This window comes from Camelus bactrianus, chromosome 13 (genome assembly GCF_048773025.1).
Source record: "Camelus bactrianus isolate YW-2024 breed Bactrian camel chromosome 13, ASM4877302v1, whole genome shotgun sequence".
Lineage (NCBI taxonomy): Eukaryota > Metazoa > Chordata > Mammalia > Artiodactyla > Camelidae > Camelus > Camelus bactrianus.
The window spans coordinates 31,110,684-31,132,446 of NC_133551.1; the positions used below are offsets into that span (position 1 = coordinate 31,110,684).

General features: G+C 43.5%; 1 protein-coding gene across 6 annotated transcripts in view; it reads right to left on the bottom strand.

Moving 5' to 3' along the window:
• Positions 1–1,285: 1,285 nt before the first annotated feature.
• The window catches only part of AK4 (adenylate kinase 4), a 71,188-nt gene continuing 50,710 nt past the window's right edge, over positions 1,286–21,763 (bottom strand). For all 6 annotated transcript variants that reach the window (XM_074376331.1, XM_074376330.1, XM_074376328.1 and 3 more), the window contains 3 exons: positions 10,959–11,131; positions 8,235–8,353; positions 1,286–7,043 (listed from right to left, as the gene is read on the bottom strand). In XM_074376331.1, coding sequence (XP_074232432.1) covers positions 6,929–7,043; positions 8,235–8,353; positions 10,959–11,131 — 407 coding nt within the window. In that variant the 3' untranslated portion in view covers positions 1,286–6,928. The remainder of the gene's footprint in view (positions 7,044–8,234; positions 8,354–10,958; positions 11,132–21,763) is intronic.

A 21,763-nucleotide genomic window follows, 5' to 3' on the forward strand; every position in this document is an offset into this window, starting at 1 on the left:
GAGTGCTTTCACCAGCTGATTCTCAAATTTTATTTAAGGTAATTTCATGTGGATGTTGGCTGCCTTTTTCTGTCATTTCTCAAGGCTTTTGGATTTTCCTGGACCAGATGTTTCTACAGATGGTGTCAAAGGATGAGTGGCTTCTAGTTCCTTAGTTCAAGACTGCCACCTTCTGTTGGTTCAGTGAAGTACTGAATAGCCTCTCTGGGGGTAGGGGAGGAGGATTAAGGAGAGTTTAGTATGTTTTAGATTTAATGAAACTCTTATTCCTGTAGAAAACTTAATTTCCACCAATTTTTTTATTCTTCTGCCTTTGTCACTAAATCTCTGAGAGATGTCTCCTCGTCCCCTTTTCTCTCCCAGCAGCTACACCCTCTCCACACTTAAATGTTTAGGTACATTTCAACCCATGTACTTTCAAGCCCCTTCCTTTCCCCAGTAGTGAGTGCTCTAACCCAGTGTGGCTGTTCTCACTAATTTTCCACTTAAGTGTAGAGTTTTTCCACTCAAGGGATGCCATTGCACTCTCCTTTTTCTGAATAATCCCTCCCTCACTCTCCACTTCCATATGGACTCCAAAGCTGGTGCTACTAATTTCAGATCCTTATTTCTCCACTTAAATGCAATGAGTTTGTAGTCTCCTGTTTTCTGTATATGGTAGATATGATTGTGTTACATGGTGAGTTGTGATTTTATTTGCTCCCCTGGAGCTGTACAGTTTTGGGAAGTGCAAGGTGGGGAGCAGCCAGGCTGTCTGCCCCTCTCCCTATCACAAGGGGCTTCTCCTGTAGGAGGTGTATTTCCTCCATGTCTCGAGCTCCCACCAGACAGGCCTGCTGGAATTTCTGCTTCCGCTGAGTAATCCTGACTAATCTTGGAGTCACATACTCTGATCCAGTCTCCTAATCTGTATGATGTCATCTGTGTAGGATGTGATGATGTGATCTGCTCACGTAATGCAGCTGTTTCAAGAATAAACTAAAGAATGCCCAATTAACATGTAAAGAATAAAGTGCTGGGAAAGTAAGGAGCTTGAGGCCACAGTAAGTGAGGCAGCATGGTGTAGGAGACAAGAAAATGAGACAGGAGATCGTGACTCTTGGGCTCAGGGTCTTGCTCGGCCACCAACTGTCACCTGATCCAGGGAACACGTGTTTCCCCATCTGTAAACGGGAGGTAAAATGTCGAGAATGGGGCTGCTGCAGAGCAGCATGGATGAGAATATCCATGAAGGTGTGCACTGCCGAGTGTAAAAAGCTATACAAATGTTACAGGAATTCACTAGTTACAAGCAGGGAAAAAAATCTTTATTACTATCAAATTAAAAAGTATGAATCAATCTTCAAGCAAGATAAAATAATCAATAACATAATTAACAGTTAAGGGAGCATGTACAGATCAGACTACAGGTTTAGATACTTTGAATTAAGCACAAACACCAAAATCAAGAGGGCCGACAACTTCCACATGAGGAAAAGCGCTGACTTATCGTAAACACGCGACTTCCGGGGAAATGGAGCTGACATTTCACAGGACGGTAAACCAGGGACAAACTATCATTAGGTTAGAGAGCTGATTTGAGCTCGTGAGAGATCACAGTGAAATGCCGTTGCAACTCAACAATTTCCCAAGACCTGTTCGTCTCAAAAACAAGAATATATAAAAATCAGTAGTACAAATTCTCACAAAACTAGAAAAGCCCTCTGAGCCCCGACACCTCAGAGCTCACACAAAGACTGAGCTTTCATTTTTCTTCCCTTTATTCTTCTCTAAACTAGATACAAAACAGTTTGTTTTTACCTAAGCACATTTCTGACTTTGTATCCAAAGCTTTAAAATGAAGAAAAGAAAGGTTTTATGAAATGGAGTTGAGACTGCTCTTCTGACAAGTCTGAAACAGGAAATCTTCTATTTCAAGAATAATGATGTGCTTCCTGGAATAGCCTAATTATCGCCAAAGAAGGCATGAATACTCACACCATACAAAAGTTTTCACCCTTTTGGAAATGTTTTCCCATCTTTCCCTCTCAACCCATCTCTCTCACACACACACACACTCTCACACACACACACACACTGCCCCAATTAGGGAATTCCCTGAAGCATACAGATAATGGCATTTGTTTTGGCAAGAATTGTGCAATTTGTTAAGAGAAAGATAAAGTATGGCATTTACCAACAATTGTAATTATAATATGTCTCAACAGATGCAGGAAGCAGACTCCTCTTCCTAGTTGAAATGTGGGCTCATGGTTTCCCGACATTGGGTTGTGTATATGTCTCACCTGGAAACCAGACTGGGTCAGTTACACATGGAAAAAGATGGTAACGTATGACCAGACCACATTCCCGTATTAAAGGAAGTCTCTGTTGCTAGGTTCTTCTTTTGAGACACCAGAGACAAGAGAGTTACTGCAAACGGAGGGGAATAGACAGAAAGCAATTCATACTACGAACATAACTCTGTCTTACGAAGTGCCGTTCTGGCAAAATTACTGCAGCAAGAAAAGATACTGTCTATTAAATGAAAGGTACTGAATGAAGTTCATCAGGTAGATGTGAATGCCTCCCGAGATCCTGTGACCCCGCAGAGGACAGATGAGACGTGCGCCCTCTGTGTATACAGTGTGCAACTATGCCAGGACCCGCTGAGTGCCCACCTCCTGTCTCAGCACCAGGGTGCCGAAAGCAAGGATTCCAGGTGGGAGCAAATACATTGTGTTACCTAGTAATGAGAACAGGGGGCTCAAACTAGGCAAATGTACCCCAAAAAGGCCCTTTTAAATTTCCTGATTAACCCCTATAGGTATATGAAAAGGTTAAACAAACAGGCTTATTTCAGCTTTTAAATACAAGGAGGCAAGGTAATTGAGATAAAACTATCTAGGACGTAGGGTCATTGTGGAGGGTTTATTAGGCAACGCATGTAATGCACTTAGCCTGGAGTACCAGTGAGCCGTAACTACCAACAATGCTGATACTTCAACATATTTGGAAATACTGTCTTTATGATTTAAGCAAAGACCTCTCCCCAACCCAATCCCTAGCAGATGGTAAAACTTCTTTAAACAAATAGCCAAATATTGAATGCAGGTTCCAGTGACCTAAATTCTATAAAAGCCCTATTTATGGGTTTTATGGCATCTTTCTATCTAAAATTATCCCATCCACAACCTCATAAATGGCAGGAAAAGCCACAGCAGCATCTCTCTCTCAGGAATCCACCCCTCACCCGTGGCTATTCTTACCTTTTTCCCTTCCCTACCAAAGAGACGGGCATACCTGGGGGAAGCTGGGGCTCGTGTGAGCTTGGCTGCTGGAGCGCGCGGGGAGTGACCCTGGGGGAGACAGGGAAGACAGGAAGCCTGTATCCCATTTCTGCCAGGGCTGTGCCTGACAAGCAGTGCCACCCTGTCAGCAGGTGGGCACAGAGGCATGGGTCTGGCATGCAGGCACATGCTCATGTATAACGGAATACAGGGAAGATGGTACGAGAGTCAAGGGTTACTATGTCAGGGGCTCAGTCATCATCTGTTCACCTGCCAGCACTTCAGAGAAGATCAGTTACCATCAGGGCCTTGCATGGGGGCGGGAGCAACTTGTTCTGACGTCAGCGAGGCAAAGTGAGTAGTGTCTGGCCAGCTCGCAGGAGCCCAGGCCTGGGTGTGAGCACCATGGCTGGGGGTGGCCCAAGCATAAAGGTCCCTTCAGGGGCACTATACCATGGACACCGAAAGGGTAGCTGAGGACCACGGCTTGCCCCCTCCGCGATCTAGCCGGGACCCGAGCCCAGCCCCCTTCGACAGCCTTTCATTTTATTTACGGATGAGGGCTCAGACTCTCCTCTAGCAGCTTCCAGGGGAAAAAAAAAAAAAAAAAAAAAAAAGGAACAGTCCCAGACAAAGCTGAAAGTCCCCGTTATGAACTCCACTATTTCTGATGTGAGGCCACTTGGAAATACAAGCAAAACCTCAGCGGCCTGGGTTGCTTGGGACGGGACACAGCGAGTTAACGTCCAGGAGCCGAGTCGGGAAAGCCTGGGTTTGAGGCCTGTCTACACTGCGCATCGGCAGCAGGAGCCGGAGCAAGACGCTTCACGCTCCTGACCTTTGCCCTCTGTCTGCACACATGGGATCATGCCTCTAACTCAAAGGACGGAAAGAGGAAATGAGATGTTTGTAAAGGTCCTGAAACTGCACATACCACCCAGTAGGTCAGGCCTTCAGTAAATGGTACCTAGTATGTGTTTGCGTCAGTGTGAGAGGGAAATAGCACAGTGACTTTTTCAAGTGGGAAGCCTGTCCGATAACGGAAAGCGAAATGAATGCAGAGCTGGCCAGACTCACAGAATGTGAGGACAGGCAGGAATCTTAGAAACCACCCAAACTACATGCTTTGCCTAACTGTGAAGGAACCTCGTGTGTGGCGGTAGAAGGAAAAGCAAAGAAAGATGTCCCTTTAATTTTATCTTTGTCAAAATATTTTGAAGTCCTTTTTATTTTAACAAAATCATCGAAGGAAATGCTAGATTGTTGAAGAGAACCAGAAATAGATATTTTAGGCCACTGAACATGAAACGAGCATTATGTTTCAAAGACCACAGAAAGAATGTCTGGCTTTTCTGGGTCTCACCTAGCAAAGCTGATTGCCCTCCACTGCAGGGCAACCTCAGAAACAGCCAACACTGCTGAGACACAGGATGACTCTGACACTGGCCATTTTTGTGTCTATTTCGCTGGAAGGGAGAAAGGAGGGAAGGATGGAGGAGTGGAGTATGGAGTCAGGGATCACCTAGGCCATTTCCCATACCTCTTCCACGCTGGTGCATCTGCTAAACACCAAGAGGAGGGGAGGAAGAGGTCTGAAGATTTTTCTGCTTCCGAAAAAGCACACACTTTCCTCTTCTGAATGATCCATATAATAACCTTAACTTTCTATATTTCCTAGTCTGTGGAAATTATCTCCACAGCAGGACTACTCTAAATTGTGCAATTTTCCTCATATCAGACTTGTTTCTCTCTATGCCTGGTTGCCCAGGAAACCTGAGCTGTATCTGCATGTCTGATTTCCCCCACCCCCATCAACGGGCACTCAGGCACGACTCTCCGCAAGCACTCAGAAGTCAATACCATGCACTGTATTTCACATACCTGAACTGGGCATTTTAACTACATAAACCTAAAAAGTAAAATCATCTCACTTCACTGCTATTTGGAGGATAAGGAGGAAACCGGTCTAGGTTTCCACTAAGGTAGCCAAAGAACATTCACATGAAGGGACAAACCAGCCAGAGCTGGGGCAGGATTCGCAAGGAAGATGCACTCGCTACCGTGCAGAACACAAGTGTCAGTGAACTGACTGGGGACTCACTGGGACGTCTCCAGAAAACAAGTAATGTGTTTCAACACCACTGAAGTGCTGAAAACAGGCCTCTTCTTTTTTTTCTCACCAGTATGAAGAGCTCGACAGAAGTCACTCCCAGGAACAGTAAAGAACCCTTCCTGGGGACAATCGCGATGCATGAAGAGGAATATTTATTTTTAAGGCAACAGGAATATACTTCATTGTCCTTCCCAAAGGAGAGCAAGAATTATAAAAGATGGCCACCAAGTCTGGAAACCAGGCAAATCCTTTGTAAATGGTTTATTGATATTACATTCCAATGAATGACAAAACAGTATGATCTATATTTCTAGACTTAATGGCCACCCTCTAAAAAGCATCTTTGGAATAGAATAAAAAAATTAAGATTTTGTTTTCCCGTCATCGTAAAGCTGTCATCATCAGTCTAGGCACAGCTAGTGCAACATTTCCCTCAACCCCACAGGCTCCATTCCCTTTACCAACAACTATTTATAATACGCTTGAGTCACTCACAGGAGAGAAACACTGTCAGCATCAATATTTAGCAGCATTTTCAAAACACATTTTTTTGTCTTGAATAAAAAGCTAAACTATTCTTTTTGTCCAGTAATTCCATACAGTCTTACTTACCTCTATACATAAGATATGGTCTTTTAACATTTATGTAGGTGAATGTTCCCCGGTTTCTGAGAGTTCCCCATAGACTCTGAGGGTTTTATTTTGCCACAATAAAAGAAAGAAGCGGTGTCAACCCATGGGAGTCAGACCAGCAATTTAAGCAGACCCTCCACATAGCTCAGATCCTCGCGGATGAAGAGATTCAACACCGTCCCCTCGTGCTCGGCTCTTAGGAATTTGAGAGGGAAAAAGCAATAACAATCTGTATTGCTTAAGAGTCTAGGAAGGGAAAGCAGGTGTAAAAACTGCAGTCTAATGAAAGTCGTAGAAGCCAAATCCTTTCATTCCAGGATGTCTGGAAACGAGAGATTCTGGGGACTATGGGTACAAAAAAAAAAAAAAAAGTGTCACTCCTAACAGAAAAAAAATGAATTGTGGACAGTCACTCAAGGCTACAGAAGCAACCACTGAGAGCAACTAGCTTCAATCCCATTGTCAGCAGGAGGGCACACAGCAGAGAACCTGGGACAAAGCCATTCTCGGGCCTCCTGGTGTAAGGTTCAACAGCCTTTGGGGCTGGGGAGAACCAGGGACCACCACCATCATTTGTAAAAAGGCTACTATGACAACAACATGGCTGTCAAAAATCAGCTAGAACTTTGGGTGTACACCATTTGAAATCCAGGCTGTACTTGCTTTCTTGTGAAGGACTTGAGACATGTGCAGAGACATCTTAAACATGCGTAGGTGACCCTTCTTTTAGAAAGGCAGAGAAGAGCCTCTTCATTAACTCTTTCTATTCATTAGTTTTCACATCAGTTCACCATTTAAACTAGAAAAGACGCTGCAAGCTATCTCAGCTAGCTTCTAATTGGGACACGGCACCACTACGACACACACAATTGGATGAATGACCATGTCTTCCTGGTTCATCCACTGGGTGGGCTCAGTATGCTTCTTTGGACTGAATAGGTGTGATCTTGTTCGAGAAAAGCGTGTAAACGTAGGGCCAGATTTTGTTCGTCTCGGTTCCTGAAAACTGGTGGAGAACTCCTCGGCTCCTGAAAAACAAAGCCCAACACACAAGGCATTTGAGGTTTCCTTTTGACATGATACCAGGGCAGATGAAGAACCTGGGTATAGTGTAAGCACGGTCCCGTGGTCTGTTATCACACATCACTCAATGCCCAAACGGCCCCTACGGATGTATCGACGCCACCACTTAGGTATATTGAAATAAATAAGGCCGTAGCTTCAGGAAGCGTGGCGTGCTTGCCATCCCGCCGCCTTTTCTTCTCCCCTTTAAAACATATCAAAGAAGAGCATCATAGGGACAATCCCAAATCTGCCTCAGTACACACATTTGAAAGGCAAAAATCACTGACAAACTCTGATACTCTAAACCCTCACTACTTACAACAGTAGACCATGAAACGCATGATGGATTCTAATAATATGATCAGGAACCTCTGACCTAAAGGCTTGCTAAACTGTCGGGGGCTGCAGGGCCAGAAATCGATTATAACAGAGGCAATACGCTGCTGTCCTGAATGTGGGCTGCATGTGGGTTTTGTTCGGTTCCACGCTGTTGTTATTTTTCTAATTTGTGACCAATAAAAAAGTTGGGAGATTTTTCCCATAGACGGAGCCTGATCTCTGCTTCTCTTAAAAAATGGGGATCATTGGCCACACTGAGCCTGAGTGCCCTGTGGTGATAACCGGCTGGAGCAACAGAGGAGCTGTCCAGGCCACTGTCATGTGACTACCCAGCTTGCCATGTCCCCGACCCGGTGTGACAACCACGTCCATCCAATACCTGCCTGGCCCCTGCAGCAATCTGAACTTACAATCTGTAGTTTACAGGTTTAGCTTTTCTTTGTTAAACTCCCTCCAGACATGTGTAGGCCACAAGTCCCTTCTAATCCTCTACCCAGATCAGATGTTTACATGTAGGAGTGTCAAAATGTACATGTATTGCAGTCCCTTAAAAAAAAAAAAAGAAAGTAAGTCTAGAAGCAATTTTATAATCAAACAGACAGAGGTGAGGGGGCTTAGGTCCTTATGAAAGTAAAGTACCAGGCATCCTCTCTCATGTACAACTCCAGCACCTCATCTCACTTCTGGGGACGTATCGGGCCTTCAGGGTTTATCCAGCTTAAAGAAACGACCCCGCCCCAGCCCAGTGCCCTTCCCCTGGGGCACCACGCCTCTACGGTTGGCCCTCTGCCACAGAAACACTGACGCACACTCACTTGTATAGTTCGATGACTGGTTTCGCCACCTCCTTGTACTGTCTTAGTCTGGCAGCAACTGCTTCAGGTCTGTCATCCTCCTGCTGGACTAATGGTTCACCAGTGATGTCATCAACCCCCTATAAATACCAGAGAAACCAGTCAATACAGACAACAGTGGGGCCAGTCCACAGGCAGAGACTTCCCTGCGCAAAACCACGTGTTCACCTTTGACTCCCACCACAGGTCGAGTTAGGTCTGGGTGACAACAGTAACGGTGAGGGTAGTTGAAAAAGAAATGGCACTCGTAACAGCTTGTTAACCTTTTTCTGTGAGCACTGACATTAAATCTTTATTAACTTCCCAGATCTTTCCAAACATGTTCCAGCGCTTTTGATAAATGATATCTTCAATTCACAGTTCAAAATTCCACACCGCCTCCTCCAACAACAACCAACCATTAGACAATGTCACAGTGGCCCTCTAAATATTCCTAAAACTGCCTTGCTTTCTAAAGCCTGAGTTCTTAAAACGGAAAATAAATGTCTCAAAGAATCAAATGGTTTACTTAGGAAAAACACCAATCTAGGAAACGGTATTTCAGTCCCATCTCTGCTTGCTTCCAAATTCTATCATGTACCTCTTCTGAGATTAATCTTAGGTTGTTTTACTAAATCAAATGATGACTTATCTAAAGGTAGATTAAAATAGGCATGAATCATGTACCCGTGATAATCAGGAAGAAACATTCTGAGAACTGAAAAACTGCAATTTTAGAAAATCTGATTTTTGATTATTTTAACCTCCTCCAGAGCCATACCTACTTACAAATAGCAAAATGGACACATCAGAATTTTTCCTCCCATGTCCGTGGCCATGGCCCACCAAGGGAGATAGTCACAAGATATAAATCTGTCAAAAGACAGGCTAGAGCAGAACCAAAAGGCTCAGACAACTCAACTCCATAACCCAAAACTGGCTGTAAGTTTGAAATGCACTGAAATTCCATGACAGCTCAGGGCCGTGGGTATGTAACTTACACTGAGGACTTACTGGTGAGCCACATAACGATCACATGTGCATTCCATGGCTGTTACCCTGACAGAACAGGACAGATGGGGTGGAAGAAGGCTGCAGTCACCTGTGTTCCCCTCTCCTTTATTTCACCTATTGCTACAAAGCTCAGAAGTCATTTCCACGAGTATCAGGAAATACAGCAACTGCTTCCAGGAAGAGCAGAATGATGCTGGGACAACAGCATCTCCCCTGGTCGGGGAGGCGGCTACGGCCGCTGGTTGAGTTGGCCCAGACCAGCACTTCCACTGCTGTCTTTGGAAAGAGCATTGTAATGGCAGGTGTTCTTTTAGAGATACCCAGTCTTTGGAAAGCAACTCAGTGTTAAAGCTCAAATTTTAGGAAAGATCCTTCTATCAGCACAGGTCTATGCAGAGCCCAAATGTGAAGCATTTGTGTTAGATTCCAGTGAGTATTCAGAATCCTATTTTCCAATCCATTTTTTCCCCCATACTAGCTTCTTAGGATGGAATGGAAGGAATCTAATAAAGGAATTCCAGAACTACTCACATTTCAAAAAGAAGACTTCAAAAGGAGACTACTGCTTAGCACAAATGAAAGAGACTCATCAGAACTTAATAATGACTTATGGGACCCAGGAGCCAGGAAGGTGTCCTTAACCACTTAAAGTAGTTTTCTGTAGGTATTACTGACTCCATCTATTTTCAGGTCTAACCGATTCCATAAACATTAACTCAACAAGACACTATGGCCACCCCTTCCACATTTGGATAAGGACAAGTAACACTATCTACCACCAAATAATTGAAGTTGAGAATTATCAGATTGCACTAATTCCTGTCTTTACCAGAAAGAACAGTAACTCTTTAAATGAACTTGTCAATTTCAAAAGTTTCTTTAAACATATACTTTTCCATGGATTTGATTTTATGCAAATATATATTTGATGCTCACTCTGACCACTCACATGACCCCACTCACTCTAACACTGCTCCTTACTCTGTCCCAGCCCCAACCATTTTGCCAGTCTAAAATAAATCCTTTATGTCTTTATCCTACTTTATCCCTGCTCTTATGAGGCTAGAGAGTACTTATAAACACATAAACAGATATACGTAAAGAAGGGTGGTCACTGTGCTATTTGTTTTTCTCATTCAACAATACCCAGGGGAAATATTTCTCCAGGTCAAAGGATATAATATTAAGCCATTCTTTTTACTAAATGTGTAATATTCCAAAATGTGGATATTCTCGAATTTATTTAACCATCCCTATAGATGAATATTCATTTTGTTTTCAAGTTTTGTTTTGTTTTTCCCACTATAAACAACACCCTGAAATAAACCTCACTGAGTACATGACCTTACCTGCTAGTACTTTCCATAGATGGTACTCCTAGAAGTGGGCTGAGTGAAACATGTATTTAAAAATTTTAATGTAGGTTGCCAGGTTGCTTTTGTGAAAGATTATTAATATTTCATATAATACAGATGAGGATACCATTTTCCCAGATCCCCAAAACCAATAAATGTTGTAAATGTCCATTTATGTTCCTTGACTACTAGTGGATGAGAATTTAAAAATACTTGTTGGCTATGTATATATATTTGCTATTTTTGGAATAACCTATTCCTATCAGTCACCCACTTTCCAGCTGAAATGTTCTGGCTCTTTCTTGTCAATCTGTGAAAGTACTTTGTATATTCTTACATGTACATGAGGTGGATTGAAGTCCGGGTTATAGACCCTTCCACTAGGAGGGTGAATCCAACGTCGGCTGAGACGATCTTTGAGCGTTTCAAAGGGAATGTTCAAAGTGATCACTAGATCCAGTTCACATATTTTGTCCAAGGCTTCAGCCTGAACTAACGTTCTAGGAAAACCTAAATGCCAAAAACAAAACATATCAAATGCAAGACACTTCTCAATTCCAATTAATTGTTTAAATATTTTCAGTGACAGAATAATCAAATCTGTACATATACTACCCAGAAAGGAGTTTTAATCAGAATTTGTATCGACCTTCATAAATGTAATACTAGAAGATAATATGTCACTTTATAACCTAGCTTCAGCATTTGGAATCTTCAAGGGTAAAGAGTCATACAATAAAAGCAGAAAAATCACTAAACTTGTCCTAGCGCCAGTCTCGGCTCTGCTATTAAGTACCTGTGGGACCTCGGGCAAGTTGTAACACCTCCCTTTCCTCTTCTGTTAAAGAACTGAAACGACAAAATTGTATTTGTGCCCTTTTAGCTCTAACATAAGCTCTAGCTTATGAGTATACTGTTCTTAGGCTACCACACAATAGATGTACACACACATACATGTACGTTTATGTGTGTGTGTGTGTGTGTGTGTATGCATGTACATACTTCTTAGGTCTAAGTCAATCAAAGTAGGGTCCTTCACTCCAGACTTTCATTTGAGCCTGCACCATAACAAGGAGGGCAAAATTCCAAACTCAAAAAGAACTGGTGCTTTTGAAACTATTTGGATACTGCAAAACTTATGTATAAGTTTTCACCCTACTTTTCTAAATGTGGGAAAATAAAATTGCAAAATTGAAATCTGGACTCATGGGCATCACTTTCTTTACTGTAGTTAATTGACCCCAAATTTTATATATATATATATATATATATATATATATATATATATATATATATATATATATATATATATATATATATATATTTCTACACCCCCCCCAGGGATTGACCTGCTTTATTTATTTTTATTTTATTATTGAAGTATAGTTGGTTTACAAAGATGTGTTAGTTTTTGGTGTACAGTACAGTGATTGAGATATATAGAGATATATAGATATACACATACATACATATACACACACACACATACCTGTATTTAGGAGCCAATCTCTGCTGAAAACTCTCCAACGCTCCCTTCAGAGCCTTCCTTATTGCCTGTGAGGCCAGGGCCCTTTCTCCCAAGCCTGTTCCTCCCAGGCTCCTCATCCTCGCCTTTTACATACAGAAACAGGCTCCTCTTCCCTCCTCTCCGTACACTGGGACTCTGGGCTAAGTCATGGATGAAATTTCTGATTTTCCTTGGTTTTGTATTTTTCCCAGTTGCAAACCAACTCACCTACTCCCTCAGCTTCACCTTTGGGCTACCCATGACACCATCTCCCTTATCTACACATCCCTAATTTACTCTTCTTTTGTCCAGTGTCAAATGACGTGGTGCCCAAAGATGACTTTGGCCACATCAACTTACTTTCAGTATTGCTCTCTGCAGGCCTCACTAGCTCCTTTCTATCTTTGAATGTGTCCAAGATACCTCTGCCTCAGGCCCTTTGCACTTTCTGTCCTCTGCCTAGAATGTTCTTCCTGCAGATCTCCGAATATCTGACTCCTTATCATCTGAGATATTTACACAAATGTAATTTCCCCAGGGAGACTTTTAAACTAGTATATTTAAAATAGCCCCATTCCGGGGGAGAGGGTATAGTTCAGTGGTAGAGTGCGTGCATAGATAGCATGCACTAGGTCCTAGGTTCAATCCCCAGTACAGCCATTAAAAAAAAAGTTTTTTCAGGGGTTGCATTAGATGTGTGGATTGCTTTGGGTAGTGCGGCCATTTTGATAGTGTTGATTCTTTCAATCCAAGAGCATAAGAAATCTTTCCATTTCTTTGTATCATTTTGGTTTCCAGAGTATATAGGTAACCTCCTTGGTTAACTTTATTTCTAGGTATTTTGATGTTTTTGAGGTAATGGAAATGTTTATGCCAGTTATAAAATTCTGGTTTTTGAAGTGAAAAAAAAAAGTGAATGAAGGGCTGCAAATGGCAAAATATCCTTCTTTCTTATGGGTGAGTTGTATTCCATTATATATATATATACATATATATATATATGCTGCATCTTCACTATCTATTCAACTATTGATAGGCACTTAGGATGCTTCCGTATCTTGGCAATTATAAATAATGTTGCTGTTTAAAAAAATTTTTCAGTAAGTAAATAAAGCTAATTACACCCCTCTTTCCCCACCCAAAATAAAATAGTCCCATTCCCCTCCCATTATCTATCTTATTATTCTTTTTAGTTTCCATCGTTTAATACTATGAACAATTTCCAAGTATTTATGTTTATTTTCTATCACTATCTCAGTCCCTGAGAAAAGGGACACTTTTTGTCTTCATCATTGCTATTCCCTTTAGCTCCTAAAAAATTGAAACAGACAGGCAATTTAGTATAGGGCCTTGTGGCTATCTCCAAAGTTCCCTGGTGAGCTTGCTTATAGTACTTTGCATGTAAGGTTGCAAGTTCCATCAGAAATTATCCATCCCCTACATCTTACTTACTAAACTCAACATCTGGTCTGCGGTTCAGTGTAAGCTTTGGTCACAGTGAGTACACAAATGAGAAAAACATTTAGGAATTTCATAGCAATTCCACAGAGTAATTTTAAGCCTGTTGAATCTAGAATTTGGGCTTAAATTTAGAGGGTTTTTTTTCCTTTGATTTTTCTAGTAATTTGTCTTTATTGTGTTTGGCAAAAGGGCGGTTCTGCAATGGACTGGAAAGCAAAACTGGGCTTTCACAGACAGTCTGTGCAAGGCTTCCCTTGGACCTTCTTTTCCAGTCTCTCCAATAAGGTGAGTTATCCAGTGGCCCAAGCTTCCAACGTCTGATGTTGTTTATGACAGAAGGGGTACAGATTAAGTGGTATCTCTTCTGAAAGGGACACAGAAACAGAGAACCAAACCTGGGGCACGTTTCGAATATCTTCTCATGACAAGGAAAGACAGAGCAAGTTCAAACAGAGGTGAAGAAAGGCTTGTCTTGCAGAGCACACCTCAGTTCTTCGGCTCTCACATGCTGAACCCAGATAAAGTTCCCACCAGGCAAAGGGCTGTTCCAACATTACAGGTAGCATCAGAAGAAACTGCTTCCACATTCTCATAAGCTGGTCTTTTGTGATCTATCTTGCATTCAGGTTGGCTCCAGCAGAGAAAGAGGTCGTTCTAATTTTGCAGCCTCGGCTCTTGTGCCAGTAGCCACCCAGCTGTATCCTCTCCTTCCTCCCACACTGACTCTCTGGCTAAGTACCTCCTTCAAGTAAAGGCACGCACGTGCTGGGGAATGACGCTTGGGAGTATGTTCTTGGTGCTCTTGCAGTGGGACGATGGGTGATTCCTTTCTACTCGTTTATACTTTCTAATTTTTTAAAACTGAGCATATAGTATTTTCAAAATAGAAAAAAAAATATTGCCTTTAAATAAGCTGCTAACTTTTTTTCAAATCTCAACATCATTTCTGTTAGATCAGATTATGACCACTTGGTATTTGGGAAAGTAAAAGGTCAGATCACATCTGCCTAAGATCAAGTACAACGTGGACCCCTTGGCCTTAGCCCTGGAAGGTAGCGATGGCACACAGGGGGCAAACACTAAGGTAGTTAGTAGTCTTCTAGTTTTTCTACTCAGTGAACACACTTATTTTATTAGTCTGCCTTATTTTAAAAATCCCAATTTAATTCCATGAAATTATACGAATCTTTTGAGCTCCGTAAACTCAATATGTAACCTTCTTTCTATTATGGAATGGCTTGATTGCTTTAATATGGGTTCTCTTTTGATTATTAAGTTCAAAAACAAACTGAATTTTAGAACTGGGGCTTCATAGCATGTGGGCGTATTCTGGAGCCTCACGTATGTGATAGCTATCAGACAGACAATAATGTGATGCCATCTGGGTCACCAAGGAGTAAGATCTGGACCCACATGGGCCCTCAGGGCTCAGTTCTATCTACGGCTACACAAATTGGGGGTGGGGAGGTAGGGAAGGGGTTTCAGCAGAGTCTAGATAAAGCCACACCTCCTATCTTTCCCACCAGGTTCCTTTTTGAATACTGCTCACGCCCTCAGCCAGGTTCTTTCCTCCTCCTCCCTCCTCCCAGCAGCTCACTCTAGATCAGACTGCAGATGCTAGAGAGAGCACTAGGGTGGCAGGTCTGGGCATGGTGCTAGGTCTCTCAGTCCTCTTCAGCCTAGCTTCCCCCCGCGGTCTGCACCAGAGTCTGCCCTGGAAGATGAGCTTCCCGAGGTGGGGGTTTAAGACAGGTCTCAATCCCCCTGCTGTCCCCTGGGGCTGCGCCTGGTACCCTCCGCAATGAAACACCAGCAAAGTGAGGTTAGTGTGCCTTCCACATGAAGGCACTCACTCTCCCACTGACTGCCAGGTCCTGCCCTACCCTGAATAACCCGCTGTTCAAGTGACAACTGGAATTAGAAAGATGCCTGCAGCCAAAACAACCCCAAATCAATCTCTTTGCTCTTTCCCCAAATCCATTTCCAAGGAAAAGCCATTTTCTAAAGCAGGAGCTTCCAAAGAGACCCTCTTCAGAAAACAGAAAGAAAATAACAGAACTATTGCTTTATTTTTTCTCATTCTTTTTAATCTACCTTAAAGGGTTCATTTTATAAGGTATATAATAAATATAATTGTAACATAACTTACACATAAATATCCATATACCAAAGATATAAACTCAGCATTTTTACTGATGAATTGATGAGTGTGTACAAAGAATTTCAGAGATAACTTAAAGACCTGAATTCTCTGCCTAAGTCCCTGGGGCCTTCAGCTCTAGCATCACAAGCCACCACCCTGACAAAACATTGTTCTTTATCCTTTGGGTAGAGGTTGGGAGCTGGGAAAAAAAAAAAAAAAAAAAAAAAGCACTAGGAAAGAAGAGGCAGCTCCAAAAGAGAATAGAACAGTTCTTCCAACAAATAAAAAGTCAAATCTCACTGGCTAAAGTTTCCTTGTCTGATAAAGCCAGTCCACTCAGCTCCCCCGCAACTGTTTCTGAGCTCCGGGGGCCTCTGGAGGGACGGGTGGGAAACGCAACTAAAATAATCTGAATTCACAAGAAGAGATTTCAAAAGCCATGCTGGGTAGTGCCCAACTATTGGGCTCCCACAGTCAGACCTGCTAATGATCACAGAGCATCACTCATTCTCGTGACTTACAGGTCTTCTGCTGGGACAATAGCTCTTGCCGTGTTCTCCCCCGCTCAACACAGGTTAAAGTTGAAAGAACCATAGAAACGAAATCAAATCAAATCAAAGCTAAAATGAAGAGCTATGCTTTAAGATGTTAATATTGTTGGAATGCAACCTTTTCAATAGTTTAGAAGTAACAACAATAGACAGCCCTCATTCCACAACTTCAAAGACTCTCCATCCGATGGGGACACATCAAAATGACCAGGGAAGACTGAAAGGAAAAGAAAGGCCATGTATGGATACCCTGATTCCATTCCAGGCTTCCAAGAATGGAACATGCAGGAGCAGGAGCAGGATTTAAGTATTTTTTTAATTGTCCAGGTGACTTCAGTATTTACCTCTGATTGATAGAGAACCACCAAACTTCTCAGTGACAGCAGTGTGGAAGTGCAACATTAAGTACTTGTTATCTGCCCCATTTAGGGGGCAGGTTTAACACCATGTCTACGCAGGTACAAACCACTTGGAAGAATGCATCTCCTCTGCCTCGGTATTGGGAGGAGAACTAGCAAGGAAAGTAACAGAGAGCAAAGTCTTCCAGATCCACTAAGCTCCTAACTCAAGCCACCAGTTTACACCATTGCTGTCTGCATCTTATCTCTAAAGAAAGTGTGGCCGGGGACAAAGTGTGGTACACTAGAGAGAACAGTGGAGCAGAAGTCAAAGGTCTGGGTGACAGCTGCGGTTTCAAAAGAAAGAAGCAGCCTTAATCTGGGCACACTCAGGACTCGGTATAACCTGCTAGCTGTGGGCAGAAGCTTTGGAACCAGACACCTAGATTTCCATCCCAGCTCAGTGCAGCCACAACTGTGAGAACTTCCACAGGCTTTGTGATCTCTCTGATCCTTAGTTTTCCCAGACATAAAACAAGGGGACATTAATTTGCTAAGTTATCACAGAACAGGCGGCTTAAACAAAGAAATTAATTGTCTCACAGTCCTGCAGGTGAGACGTCTGAGATCAAGGTGCTGGCAGGTGAGAGAGGCCTGTCTCCTTGGCTTGCAGGGGGCTGTTTTCTCCCTGTGTCTTCATATGGTCTTTCCTGTGTGTGTGTCTGTGTCCAAATCTCCTCTTCTTATAAGGACACCAGTCATACTGGATTAGAGCCCAGCGAATGTCCTCATTTTAACTTGATCACCTCTTTAAAGACCTCGTATCCAAATAGAGTCACATTCTGAAGTGCTGGGAGCTAGGACCTCAACATATGAATTTGGTAGGGTAATGCCTACTGCATAGGGCAGTTCTGTGGGTTAGAAGAGACAATCCCTTGTAAGATGTTTAAGATGCAAACCATCAGGACCACAGTGAGTATTCAATAAAGGCTGCTGTTGCTCCTGGTAGAGCCCCCCTCCAGAGCTCCGCTGCCTCCCAATTCAATCAGAAGGCAGCAGGAAGGAAAGGTCCCCCTCCAACACATCCACACTTAACCAGTTTTCTGAGATTTTCTAAGAGTTTTGCTCTCTGCCGTAGTAACAGCTCGGCACTTCTAGTCATTAGTCGCACAGAGTCCACATTCTAGTCCCCACCCAGTCACCAGGGAGCTCAACCAGCACAGCTCCGAGCCCGGGCACGACTCAGCACCGGGGCACAGCTTAGAGCTCAGGCGCGGCACTGCCGCTGGCCCTTAAGTTTCCCACTCAAGTTATCTGTTTGCCCCTTTCATCACCTACCTAATTTTTGGATAGTAAAGCTCCTTAAATTTACTTTCCTGATCCAGTGCAATACCTCATCATGATGAGCTTTAATTTGGGTTAAAGCTGAGATTGGTAAATTCAGCACCAATGCTCAGCCGTAAGCTGCTGACAGTACAAGTGTACCCTGTGGCAGCAACTTCGGGGACACGCCTTGCAAGGAACAAATCCACACACAGGCTGCGTTAACTGCAACACAGAGCCCAAACCAAGAAAGGTATGGCTCTGAAGTCTTTTCCACTAGTGAGTGCCCTGTTTCTAGAGGCATTCACACGGACAAGGCGACTCTGCTTGGGAGAAGCTGGGCCAGATGGCTTCCAAGTCCATATTCCAATCATAATTCAGCAAACGGAGCCTTTATGCTTCACGTGTACCACAGACTACTGGTTATATAAATTTACTTATTTCATTCTTCACATCAACCCTACGTGGTGGGCAGAGCAGGAAACATCACCCTCTGTTTGATAAATGTGCGTGCCTGCATTCAGTGAGGATCAGAACTCGGTTTGATTAATCAGGTCTCTGGTCTTTCCAGTGCTCTTTCTAGTCTACTATACTATTGTTCCAGGGGTATAAAAGGGGATATTAAAAGGACCCTAAATGTCACCCCACCTACCTTTCTTCGACCAAAAGAGCAGAGCATCATGGTAGCATCCTCACCATCACACTTACTATTTGTTGAGCATCCTTGATGTGCCAGACACACTACATGCAAAAGAAAAGCCAAAACTCTGCAGTGGCCTCCAAAGGCTTCCTCTTGCTCCTGTGTCCTTGTCTTACCTCGTCTCACTGCCCACCGCTCCACGCCAGTCACCAGAATGCAAGCTAAGTGAGGGCAGAACTTTTAAAGTTATTTACTGCTATCTCCTTAGTGCCTAGAGGAGAGCCTGGCACATGGTAGATGCTGAATAAATATTTGCTGAATGAATAAGTAAATACCTCAAAAGTCACAATAATTCTGCCAGGTAGGCATCATTTCCATTTTCAAGTTATAAAAACTGAGGCTCAGAGAAGTTAAGCGACTTGCCCAAGATGGCATACATATTTAATAACTGACGAACCGAGAGCGATCTGACTCGAGAATCACACACCATTTACCACACCTTGCTGTCTTCCTCCCCACAGAAATCTGCAGACTGGGAGAAGCTAACTCGCAGACGGAAAGAAATGCCTGCTCCTGGTGACTGCAGCAGTCAGCCTAAGACATGACCTGAGAACCCAAATCCTGGGCAGCTTCAGGGACACTACCTGGCCTACTGCTCCAGCAGACACACCAGTCTCCCTCCCCACATACACACAACAAATGTTCTGTATCCTGCTTTTTTCTTTCTTTATATCTTGGAGATTTTTTTTTTGTCTACATAGTACATTTTGCTCTCTCACTCTCTTCAATATCTGCAGAGTACTCCCTAGTTTGGATGTACCATAATTTACCCAACACCCCCTACTGCTGGACATCTAAACGCTTTCCAATATACTCCAATGAATATCATTGCACATGACTTGACAAACCCGACTAGGGAAAAAGGAGCAGAGACTCCAGGGACAAATGCTGAGGCTGGCTGTCCAGCTACACCACTTCCTCACTTTGCAGCCTCAGTGACCGAACCTCCCTGTACCTATAAAGTGAGCATAATGATACCTAATTCAAAAAACTACTATATGGAAATCCCAGAGTGGTGACTGGCCTGGGGTAAACTGCTAGGGAGGAGAGGCACACAGGGCAAAGAGCCGATACCAGGGGGAAACGAAGGCCATGTGGCACTGGAGGAAAAAAGACAAACAGCAAGTTTGATAATAAGAAAGACATGAAGGCTAAAAACAAGCTTGAGCTTTTGTAAAAGTAGGAACGAGGCAGTGGAGAGACAGAAGAAAACCATCACCACCACCATCCCCCGACAGGTTGTTTTCATAAGAAAGAGTCTCCTCAGTAACACAGGAGACAAGACAGAAAGCAGTACCCTCGGGGCAGACCCAGGCTCTCCTTAAAGGCAGAAGGCAGAGAGAGCATCCTGCCAAGTTAGAAGGCATGTGGAAGGTGGAGAGAACTCTAAGGAAAAAGGATTCCAGAGGGTACAGTGGAAGGGTCAAGAATTAGGGGGAAGGAGGGAAATCAGTAACAAAGAGAAGAGGATTAAAAAAAAAAATCATTGAAGGATGACTGCCCTTTCCATTAATAACCAAGCATCACAGTTGGAAGAAACCAGCCTCAAAGAGTATAATTTTCAGGGCAGGTGTGATGTCCAAATCTCTCAAGTGGGCACCAAGGCCCAGGGAAGTCTGGGGAGCAACATCCTAGAGAGGGGCTGTCCGTCACTCTGGTTAGGCAGAAGGGCAGAGGCCCTACAGAATGAGGTGCAGTGTTTATCTGTCTACAGGATTCTTAAAACATGAACATCCTTCAGCCTAGAGATCCTAACTTTAAGACTTCAGGGCACACAGGAGGAAATGGTATTCTGCAAGGAGGCATGGTGGCTCCAGCATCCTTTGAACTGATTTACATCGGTGTCTCAATTGGGGGGTGGTGGGGAGGTGCTGTGTTTGTTCCGGAAATGCCCAGGATATAGTCAGACTCCACGCAGATGCGGTGTCCCTGGTGGGCAAGGATTACTGGCCAAGGGGACCAGATGCACACTCACATTCTGTCAACAGGTGGCAGCATTAATAATTTTTCCACTTAGAAAGAACTGCAACAAAGTTGTAGTCTGCTTTTATTTTAACTAAAAGTAATCTCCAAACACACGCTTTTAAATGACCAGCAGTATTTCTGCCTCCTTAGGCAGACTGTTCCAAGTGAATATATTCCACTGTGGAGGGAACCAGAAAACCCAAGAAGTAAAGTAAAACCAGGATCACATTTTAAGCATGGAAAGCTTGCTTACCTCCCTTTAGCTACACAAATGAGACAGTTCCACTGCATGGTTTCCAATCGGGAGTATGGAAAACCTACCTCATGCTTCCACAAAGGAACCCCTATCTCCCATCTCATAACCCAACCTGGAAAAGCTGCTCTGTCCTGTTCAAGCAGTCAATCCATGACGAAAGCTGAAATTTTATGTAGTTCAATTTCGTGCTGTATCACTAATTATGGTGCCTACAGGTTGTTTTTCAGACTCTCCCTACCCACCCCACCACCACCATCAAAAAAAAAGATTTACTAGGTGCAGAGAGATGTGACTAAATTCCTAACTGGTATTATGTTCCCAGCAGTGCTGGCCCCTGGACCTCGGCACCTGCTCCTCTCGGCCATGCCAAGAGCCTGAGGGAGGGCAGCTGAAGCAGGAGGTGCCACCACAACAAGCTGAGGCCGTGGAGGGCAAGAGGGAATGAGGACATTTCTGTTTTGGGAATTTGCAGAGCATCCACTCCAGAGGAAGAGCATGGGGCCAGAGTCCACCACCACTTCCCCAGGCAGAAAAGCAAACCCTCTGCTTGATGCGAATAAAAGGGCAGTTCTGAAGGGTAACTTCCAACACCTGCCTGGGCTTGCTTGGCAGCTTGTGAAAAGGTCACACAATATCAGGTCCCCTTCCCACCTCCATTAAGATCTGGCGCCAACATGGTGGCTTCTGACCACCCATCTCTTCCCAGGTGTTGGGAAAACAAGAACCCAGTTTCAGATGCAAGCCACGATCCATCACAATTAATCACTGAAGGATAAGGCTGAAAGCAGTCATTCTTCCACAGTCTTCCCTTACCCAGTGGTATTCAAACCAGTCACACCACAAACCAGAAGCCTTAGTAGGAACTTAAAATTAATCACCATCAAAATCTGTTTTATGA